The sequence below is a fragment of the Callorhinus ursinus genome, unplaced genomic scaffold (genome assembly GCF_003265705.2).
Source record: "Callorhinus ursinus isolate GAN/ISIS: 27379988/994484 unplaced genomic scaffold, GSC_fseal_2.0 scaffold19, whole genome shotgun sequence".
NCBI lineage: Eukaryota > Metazoa > Chordata > Mammalia > Carnivora > Otariidae > Callorhinus > Callorhinus ursinus.
The window spans coordinates 5,432,926-5,443,652 of NW_027397081.1; the positions used below are offsets into that span (position 1 = coordinate 5,432,926).

Sequence of the window (10,727 nt, forward strand, 5' to 3'; positions counted from 1 at the left end):
GAAAAGCTGATCAGGTTGGAGTACCTTGGGGCTCTTTTCTAAGAGCCATGGCTGGGACACAAACTATATGGAAAATTTCTTATGCCTATAAAGCCGACACTCCTGGCACTCCTAGGGAGAGGAGTTGGCAACCATATATGGTGTTGGGACTGTCAACAACTGATAAAAGCATGTCATTAGATAAAAAGAGGATGTCCCAGGGGCGCTTGGCTGGCTCAGTCAGTAGAGCGTGCAACTCTTGCTCTGGGCCATGAGTTCGAGCCCCACATTGGGTATAGAGATTATGTAAAAATAAAATCTTTTAAAAAGGGAGGGGAGATGGATGTTCCAAAAGATGCCTAATTTAATAGTGAGTTTAAGGAAGACTGGAGGAAAAGCCTAAGCCAGCACTTCAAAATAACTTCCTTTTAAAATTCATATGGTTGGTTGCCGCTGTAATATGAGCAGCTCAACTTTAAGAGGCACTTGAATGGGCAGTCTGGGGTTTATGGCAAGAACAGACTATCACCCAACAGGGGGCTACCCCAAGGGCGAGAAGGTAAGTGGGAAGAACTCTCCTCACTGCTGGGGGTACAGGTAACCAGGGGTTCCCAGACCCCGTGTCTAATTCCTGTATAAGCACAGACATGGTTCAGATGATAGTTGGTGGCAGGAGGTCCCTTCCAGTGAGTGAGGAGGCCTGACAGCGAGGAAAGCCAGAGATGGTCCAACTTGGAAGTCAGATGCAGTCAGAACCTTGAGACCTGCCCTCATGTGGCTGGAGTGGTACTTTATGCTTCAGCTGTGCTGATACTTTCAATTTCCTGGAATTGCCATGCTGTCTGACCTTTGAATTTCTATTCTTGCTGTTCCCTCTGCTTGGAATCTCTTCCAACAACACCCAGCCTATCCTTCTCTCGTTGAAGAACTTATGCCATTATAACCACCCAGTCATGTATCTGTCTCCCCCACTAAATGATATGCTCCTTGAGAAGGGGCTTGCCTGTCTTATTTGCCATTTTATCCCCAGCGGCTAGTATAATGCCCAACACATAGGTACTTGTCGGATGAATGAACTAGAGAAAGAAGCTAGTACGATGGATCAAGCCCATGAGCTGGAACTTTAGCTAACAAGTAGGATTCAGCATTCTGGTTGCAAAGAACTAGCATCTTGTTTGAGTGGGTAGGGCCAACACTACGGGTACTGTGATGATTCAGATACCTGAGGACTCAGGGAAGATTATACATGAAAGGAGACTTACAGGGAGCCTGGGGGGCTCAGTCAGCTAAACGTCTGCCTTCGGCTCAGGTCATGATCCCAGGGTCCTGAGATCAAGCCTGGCATTGGACTCCCTGCTCAGCAGAGAGTCTGCCTCTCCCTTTCCCTCTGCCTTACCCCCCACTCATGCTCTCTTGCTTACTCTCTCTCAAATAAATAAAATCTTTAAAAAAAAAAAAAAAGGATACTTACAAGTCAAACAGGAATTTAGCCATACTGACTAGGACTCCTGAACGTAGAGGAAATTAGACCCATTTGCTAATGGATGTCCTACCCCTGCAAAGGTGATCCCTAGTGTGGTCTGCAAACGGGTCCTATCAGTAGATCCAATCACAGCAAGTTAGGAAGAGAAAGGCAGGAAAAAAGCAAGTAAGGAGTGACAAGCAGAGAAATTACATAGAGAATTACACCTGTTACCTTGATCTCATTATAGCCTGATGTTTCAGAATGCTAAAGAACGTGAGGGAACAAACTTATAATCAAAGGGTTCGGAGAGCTATAATAAAAGCATGACTTGTTTGCAGCCCCGACAGAGGGGAACACGCTACTTTCGTCACCCTAGCTTCACCACTTACATCTGGTCAGTGAGGTTTGTGATCCTCAGCTTCCACATCTACTAAACGGCATAATATGTGGAAAGTGCCTCGTACGGGGCTTCACGGACAGCAGACTCAGTAAACGGCTGTGAACGTTGGCGCCAGTAGTGACTCGGGTGAAGGGACTGTTGTCACTCATTTTGTCCACTTCCCTCTCTACCACCACACACACACCTTCTCAAACACAGACACAAACAGCCGTAGATTCTCTGAGGTCTTCTTAGGGTAAGGGAGAAACTAATAACCCTCTACCAAGGGCCCCAGAGCCACGTGTGTAGGAGGAGGCGCACTGCACACTAAATCATTAAGGACTGCACATCCGTAGGTGTAGTCTGACTCTAAAATAGGAACAGGAGGGGCGCCTGGCTGGCTCAGTCTTGAGCATCCAAGTCTTGATTTCGGCTCTCGTCACGATCTCAGGGTCCTAAGGTGGAGCCCCGAGTCAGGCTCGTCAGGCTCCAAGCACGGATGTGGTGGGGGGAGTCTGCTTCTTTCCCTCTCCCTTTCCCTCTGCCCCTGCCCCCCCCAAATAAATAAATAAATCTTTAAAAAATAAAATGAAATTAGGAACAGGACACTGCAATTTCCTAACTCTTGCTGGGAACACCTTAAAGAAAAAAAAATTTTTTTTCCCTTAATCACATCCAGGTTCTTAATTGGTTGCACAGAAGAATCAACTGGAATCCTTCTGAAAAAGAATAATGCCTGGGTTCACCCCAGACCAATCAGATTAGGAACTCCTGGGAAGGGGCGCCTGGGTGGCTCAGTCATTAAGCGTCTGCCTTCGGCTCAGGTCATGATCCCAGAGTCCTCTTCAGACCAATTAAGTAAAAGCCTCAGGGAGTAGAGCCCAAGCATCTACATTTTCCAAAATTCCTCTAGATGATTCTACTGTGCAGCCAGAGTTGGGAATCCCTGATCACCACTAGTACTTCTCAAACTTTGATGTGATTATGGATCACTGGAAGTGAGGATTCTGATTTGTTCTGATTCTAATTCAGTCTGGAGTGGGGCCTGAGATCCTACATTTTATTTTTATTATTATTATTATTATTTTAAATATTTTATTTATTTGACAGAGAGAGAGCACAAGCAGGGGGAGCAGAAGAGGGAGAAGCAGGCTCCCCAGCTGAGCAGGGAGCCCGATGCGGGACTTGATCCCAGGACCCTGGGATCATGAGCTGAGCCAAAGGCAGATGCTTAACCCACTGAGCCACCCAGGCGTCCCACATTTCTTGTGAATTCTAAAGATAAAACACAAGACCTGTACCCCTGAAACAAATAAAACATTATATGTTAATAAAAAAATAAAAAGTATATTCAGCAATTAAAAAAAAAGATAAAACACAAGATTTCAAAGAAATTTTGCGCTTTAAGGGGACACTTCTGGCTCTGCCCCAGACCCCCTAGTGGAATTTATTCTCTCTCGGCCCTCGGGACCAGTTTAGAGGGTAAGTTTGAGGAAGACTGAATAAACAGAATTATTTGAAATGTGACAAATCTTAATTGATTTGGTTTCAAATCCTCAGCAGTTGGAGCATCTCGGCTTATCTCAAATGCTAGAAATACTGTAACATGTCACTTCAATCTCAGCCCGGGGTCAAATGTAGCATCGCAAATAGAAGGGGAAATAAATCCCAGAAGTCATTTTGTGGTTGACTTCACTTTATTCACATGATAGTTATAGGGGTTGACAGTGACTTCCTCTAACATTTCTTTCTTCTGGTGAGTTGATGGAGAGTTTGGTTGCAGACAGTGTAAGGAGACAGGATGTGTGGGAGGACAGATCAGGGGCTTGTTACAATTCTACATCATCATGAATCATTTAATTTTAACCTTGTGGCTTGTCTAACACATTTGCCGTAAGAGTTGAGGAACAAATCTAATGCTCACTGGCAAATACTTGGCAGCCCGTGTGAGCAGCATCTTTAGAGGACACACAATCGATCCTAACACTGGAGGCACCTCAGATCGTGTGCGTGTGGGTCAGAATGCCTTGGGGTGCTGAGAAAGGCATCCCATGACAGCAGTGGGTGCTCAGGACATACAGCAGGCAGCTCCAGAGAGTTGCAGTCAGTCCCAGGAGCGTGACATGGCTTCTCAGTACTGATAGGACCTCACAAGGAGCCACATAAGAATCACGGTGATCAGGACAATAGTGAAGTTGAGAAACAGCTCCCGGGTGGATATCCCCATCCTCCGAGTTGGCTCGGTGAGAACTGACGGCAGACTTCGGAGGGCACGCCAAGGACCCCCTGCTTGTCCTCACCTAACGGAAAGTAGCAAAGAAAACATGGGGAGATTCGTGAGCATGCTGTCCTCAGTGTGGAAGAGGAGAGTGTTATGGGCTGAACGGTGGCCCCAACAAAACTTATAGGTTGAAATCCTAACCCCCAGTGTCTCAGTATATGACGGTATTTGGATACGGTCTTTCAAGCGGTAATTCAGTTTAAATGAGGCCATTAGGATGCACCCTAATCCACTATGACTGGTGTTTTTATAAGAAAAGCAGACGAGGACACAGACATGTACGGAAGGAAGTCCGTGTGAAGGCAGGAGAAGGCAGTCATCTACCGGCCAAAGAGAGAAGCCACAGAAGGAATCAACCCTGTCAACTCCTTCATCTTAAATTTCTAGCCTCCAGACTATCTTTGGACTAGAGCCGCAGCTCTTCCTGGGTCTCCAGCCTGCTGACCTCCCCTGTAGATTTTGGACTTGTCAGCCTCTACAATCACCTAAGCCAACTTTACCCATATATCTACCTACATCTGTCTTGATATTAACTATAGACGTAGGTCACACACACACACACACAAACCCTATTGTTTCTGTTTCTCCAAAGAACCCTAACTAATAAGAAGAACCTGGGTTTTCTGCCTAATGTCAAAAAGACCAACAAAGTCCTGATTGTTTTTCTGTGATGAATATATAGATGCTTTGGATAAAACACAAAATATTGTATTTTCTCTCTCCAAGGATGTGCATGCTTGCCTTGCTAACATAGGGTACCAACAAGCAAGGTCACCGAAACAAAGTAAGACCAAAAAGTGGTATGGTTTAGTTTTTGTTCTTGCCTGGAATCACGTGTAGAAGTAGCACCCTGTAATTTCTCAAGTGTTGGGCTGCCACAGGTCTCTATCTAAACCCGTGAACGCATCAAGTTCTTGCATCAGCTGCTTGGCCTCTTATAAGCCCTGCATTGGGCACAGAGCCCACCGGGGTCAACCAAAAGTCCCTCGCATAACAGGCACTCAGTCAACAGAGCAAGTGTTAACCTCATGGGTACTTCTATTTCAAAAAGGGCTTCTGCAAGCTATTTTTAGTCAAGTGCAGGATGTGCCTATATTGTAAACACTTCAAAGAGCAGGGATGGTATCTTTAGAGTGCGTACAGATAATACATGCAGGAAATCGTACTTTGAGAACATATGCAAAGCAATCAATGAGATCACTACCTTCAGTGATGTGGCATAATTGGTCCTTCATGTATGCAAACTGAATGAAATTGAAGATCAAAGATAACATTTAGATATTTATTTAGATCCTAAAATTTTAGATACTATAAAGTGAAAAAGTTTAGGGGGAAGGAGTGTTTTGTTTATTTGTTAAGGGTGGGAGTTCAGGGGATAGAAAGTGTTGTTAGCATACTTTTGGCCTGAAGGGCATTTTTAAGCATCTAATCTGACTGCATCATTAACTGTAATTACCATGTTTATTATATTATTACTGGATGAAATCATAAGTTGTACACACCAACTGAAGAATCATTCTTCATATTATGGAACAGTTGGTGTAATTAACACATAGGTTCAAATGAGATGGTATCAAGCAGTAGCTTATTGAATCTTGCTTTAAAAAATGGCTGATAATGACTGATTTCTGTACCATTTCCCTTTTAATTGTTATCCATCGTTTGGCCCTCCACATTCAGGATACAGTGAATTCCAATGGAACGCTTTACAAAGATTTGCTTTTGAAGGAGAAAGTAAACAGAAGAAAATAAATGGATAAAGGAGCTGGAGAGAATGTGTTAGAAGGTATACAAGAGCAGAGAGGAACAGCAAGGTAACAAATCCAGGCCAGGAGCCTGGAGGCAAAGGAATGAGAATCATAGACAGATTCTTCTCTCTTAATAAAATCCAGTCCTGGTCCAAACACTAATTTATTTGGGTGCATTTTGAAGAAATACAGGGATATGCAAAAAGAGAGAGACTCTATAATGATCAAAACAACCCACTTCAGGGAGGGCAAAATCACTATCCCACCAAATCTGCTTATTAGATTAAGCTCTTAAATAAAGGGATCCATGGAGAGTGGCCAACAAGAACATACTCAGAAAATGTTATTGAAAGCCATCCACAGCTCTGTGTGACCTTCACAACTCTGTGACCTTCACAACTCTGGCAAATATTACCACGATTTTTCTCTTTCCCATGACTGTAGCTGAGAAACTGAAAGAGAAGGTACGTTGTTTGCATAATGGCACATAACAAGTTAGAGACAGAACTAGAATTGGCAGACTGGAACTGAACTAGTTGTTAGAATTGTGGTTACTACATAGGAGTGATTACAAGGATGAGTTATTACTGCAATTAACTGCCCTGACAAAACAAAGTGTGTGTAAAATTTCAACACTTTGGGAAAACCATTTGACATTTTTTATTGAGGCTGATAATGCTAACTCTCTATTACCCAGCTATTTCACGTCTGCTCTAGAAACGCAGGCACGTGTGCACCAGGATCCATATACAAGAATGTTCACAGCCACATTTTCATAATATCCCCAAGCTGGAAACAACTCAGATGTTCATCAACAGTGGGATGGATGATGAGTTTTGGCACATTCATACATTTGAATGCTATAGAGCAAAGCAAATATGTGAACTATAGCAACACACAACAAGATGGATGGATCTCACAAATAGAACTGTCAGGCCAAGGAATTTACAAAAGACACACAGAATGTGATTCCATTTATACAAAACCCAAAACAGGGAACTTAGTCATGTTGTTTAGGAATGTTGACAGAGGTGGTAAAATTATAAAGAAGAGAATAAACAAGATTATCTCAGCAATCAAGATGGTGATCACCTATGGTGGGGCAGAAGGAAGAGATGATCAAGAATGGACTTCTGGGGTGCCAACAATGATCTCTTTCTTGACCTGGGTGATAGTATACAGGTGTTGCTTTATAATTGTTGTCCAAACTATGTTTTATGATTCTTTACATTTTTTCCCAGTAGTCTCTGAATTGACAGCCTACCCCATACACTTCTTTACTTCCTACCTCTTGCTATTTCTCGCACTTTGATGGTAAACTTGAATATTTGTTGTTTTATATATTTTTAGATAAGTAAAATACAAAGAGTTAAGCTGAGAATTTCTAATGAATCCAGTTGAATCAATGCACACGCTAACAGTAAGAAGTGGACTTTACTATCACACACATTTACATCAAAGTTAGGCAGATATTCAGATCAGCAAACTTCCATTTGTCTGCTGCTACTCCACAAAGACAATTCTGGCCTCATTGTAAATCTTCCCCAGAGTCAAAATCACACCATATGATCCAAAGTGATTGCCAGATGGGTGAAATAAAAACCAGAAAAGCTCTGAATACATTGACATTGACCTTCTTTGAATGGAGGCTTTGAGAATTAGGAAGGGAGAAATGCATACCACGAGATGAAAGAAAAAAGGCAAGTAAGAATAAATAGTACTCTTTACATCTTTAAAAAATACTGGATACAATAGGTATTGCCTATTTCATTAAGAAATGTAAATATGCCTCTGTGTTTCTCATTTGCAACTTGTACACACAGACACACATACTCTCTCTCTGCTAAGTATAAAAATCCCTCTGTCACCTGAAGAGGGTCAAGGACACACCTGGCTGCAGTAGGCTGCTTCTCTCTCTCTCCACCTCAGGCTCCCACTGCTGCTTGTCTCCCAGGCTCTCTGGACTTCTGGACTCCTGGACTCCGGGCAGGGCCTAAAGTAGTCTGAGGGAGGTGGCAGTCACTGTGATGTCACTGATGAAACATCTCAAAGGAACAACCTCCAAAAGTTTGAAGCTATTTGTGTTTAGGGGGAAGACAGAAGTCTGTTGACTAAGACTCTAGTCCTTTGGCTGCCTGTTTGTACTAACACCACACGGACTTAATGTCTTCCCTTCCCGTTGACTTTAGGCGCAACTGATGTGGATTTTAAATTTATCTTTTACATCTTCACGAATAGCTCTAACATGTGTTTCAAACATCATAAACCCAGAGCGATAGACTAGTATCAGATCAATGTTGAAACTGGCCGCTCCCCCCTACTCATCACACAAGGGTGTAAAAAATACGACTTTGTTGGGGCGTCTGGGTGGCTCAGTCGTTAAGCGTCTGCCTTCGGCTCAGGTCATGATCCCAGGGTCGTGGGATCAAGTCCCACATCGGGCTCCCTGCTTCCCAGGAAGCCTGCTTCTCCCTCTCCCGCGCCCCCTGCTTGTGTTCCCTCTCTCGCTGTGTCTCTCTGTCAAATAAATAAAAGCTTTAAAAAAAAAAAAAAGCTTTAAAAAAACACGACTTTGTTTTACCATCCATATCCTTAACTATCTGGAATATGAAGAGTTCTCTGCCTTGCACACGCACACTCCAAATCACACGGGCACCAGAATTCAACAGATATCTCCAGCTCCTTCAGAACTGACCTTCATCCAAGCAGTGAAAGCTATCTCCTCAGTCACCTGCTCTCCATAACATTCCAGCTAAGTTGTATTTTGGAAGTTTACACATTAATATACAGTTTCAACTGAGACAGCTGTGGAAGGCATGGTTTATATCTCTCTGTCAGTAAACTAATCCCGCAGCAAGCTTGTAGAGCAAAACTCAGTCCTTCGGAGAGACCTCAGGGGTAAAAACAGAAGCGGTTGACACTGGTGCAATCATGAGTTATGGAACCTATCTGCAAGAAATAGAAGTGTGGAACTTTCCATTATAAACGCTAACTAAAACTAAGCTGTTAAGATGAGTTTACAAGCAACATTCCAGATGTCTGGAGGTAAATGGAGCCCCTGAACTACCTAATGGGACTTGAAAGCACATCAGCAAAGCACTTTCCACGGGACCCCAGCAACTGTGTTTGCTCAGCAAATCCCTTCCTTATAGATAATAGGGCAAATCCCCCTCCGAATTCTCAAGTAGGGCCAATCAAAATAATGCATTCCCAGAAGGCATAAGCAAGCAAAATTCTCCATATAGTTGTGTTCATTGTCAAACCTCTCTCCCCACCATGCCTTATACTCCAGAGACGTTACTAAAAGACTTTCCATCCTTTTCTTCATTTTCAACATAAACCCAGTGATAAATAATGTTAAGACAACATTCTGTCACCATACGCCTTGTAAAAAGATAGCTGGGTGAAGTGACAGATAGTATATAATAATTATAGCTCAATTGAACATTGGCACTGACGTGTTGCCATCTGGCAAACCCCTTCGAATGTAGTCAGATTTCTGTCTTTTGCCTCCGAGCTCTTGCCAGATCATTTCAAAAGCTGGGAGTGTTTTCCCAGTCACCAAAGCCACACCCGTGCCTTTTTTTAACCACTCAAAACTATGCTGGGGGCAATCAAAAGGTTACATATTTATTACAGAACATCTGAAGATATTAAATCATACAGAAAATTTCTATTAGCTATTAATCTCACCACCCAATGGGGGAAAAAAGTCCTTTCTACTACTTTTTATTCATGTTCAGGCTGCACAGACACAGTCTCAAATTCCCAAGATATTTTTGGTAAAGGAATCTGTTATGTGGAAAACCTCTATCTTTTTTGATTCACGTAGAGTCAAATCCATACTATGCCACGGGTTTGGTATTGTGTGTAGGGGACGAGCATTTATTTTGTACATGTTCAAAATAGGATTAGCTGTACAATATTTAAAACATTAAATACAATGGGGAAATGTCAACATATTCCCAAACATTGTCAATTTGTTCGAATTGGTCAATTTCAATGTAACTGGGAGGGAAAATCCTATTGCTTATTAATGAGTCAGTTCAATTTATCTACTCGGCTGTCCCATTTAAGTTGGTCCACTTTATACCAGGGACTACCCTGCCCAGTACATTGACAAATTCCCGGATATAGCCTCAGAAGCTTCTGCATAGTAGTGGCTTATCCACTGATGTCATGAGAGAGTGGGATTACGTTGAGAATTTTGACCTAACCCTCTCCGGAAAAATATGAAGGCCACTCAAAGTCACCTGACAACTATTCAAAGGCCTATGGGATAGTTTAGCCCTGAGAATTTGCAGGTCTCTTAAAAAAAAAAAAAAATCAACATTATGGTCTCTCATTTAAGAAACAGAATAACAAGATTTTAAAACTCAGTGCCAAAGCAAATGCATCCTTTTCAATTAACCTTTCTTAAGGTCTGCTGACATTTTCCTTTCTGTGAGCAGTTCCCAGGACTTAACAGCATTCATTCCCTATCAGCTTTCTTTCAAGGTGCTGTTCTGCCCATCAACAAGAAGACATACTAAAAAACCTTTGACGTTATTTCTATGCCTATGAATGTAGAATTCAGCCAAGGGCCCAAAATGTCAAGTAATGGGGCACCTGGGTGGCTCAGTCAGTTAAGCGTCTGCCTTCAGCTCAGGTCATGATCTCAGGGTCCTGGGATCGAGTCCTGCATCGGGCTCCCTGCTCAGTGGGGAGCCTGCTTCTCCCACTCCCTTTGCTGCTCCCACTGTTTGTTCTCTCGCTCTCTCTCTGCCAAATAAAGAAACAAAATCTTTTAAAAATGTCAAGTAAATAATGTTCACATTGACATTGATCCTGATGATCTACCTGGCATTAATGTACCCTCCCCTGCCCTTTCACCAC

The 10,727-nt window shown here is 42.7% G+C and overlaps 1 protein-coding gene across 1 annotated transcript; it reads right to left on the reverse strand.

The window, feature by feature from the left end:
- Positions 1-3,514: 3,514 nt before the first annotated feature.
- Positions 3,515-7,805, reverse strand: SLN (sarcolipin). The gene is made up of 2 exons (XM_073904023.1): positions 7,743-7,805; positions 3,515-4,123 (listed from the first exon to the last, which is right to left on the reverse strand). Exon 2 carries the CDS (start codon positions 4,048-4,050, stop codon positions 3,955-3,957), a length of 96 nt encoding a protein of 31 aa, XP_073760124.1. The 5' UTR covers positions 4,051-4,123; positions 7,743-7,805; the 3' UTR covers positions 3,515-3,954.
- Positions 7,806-10,727: the final 2,922 nt, after the last annotated feature.

Bases quoted from the DNA above. Each gene is read 5' to 3' on its own strand.
- SLN (XM_073904023.1), bottom strand. From the start codon at position 4,050: ATGGGGATATCCACCCGGGAGCTGTTTCTCAACTTCACTATTGTCCTG.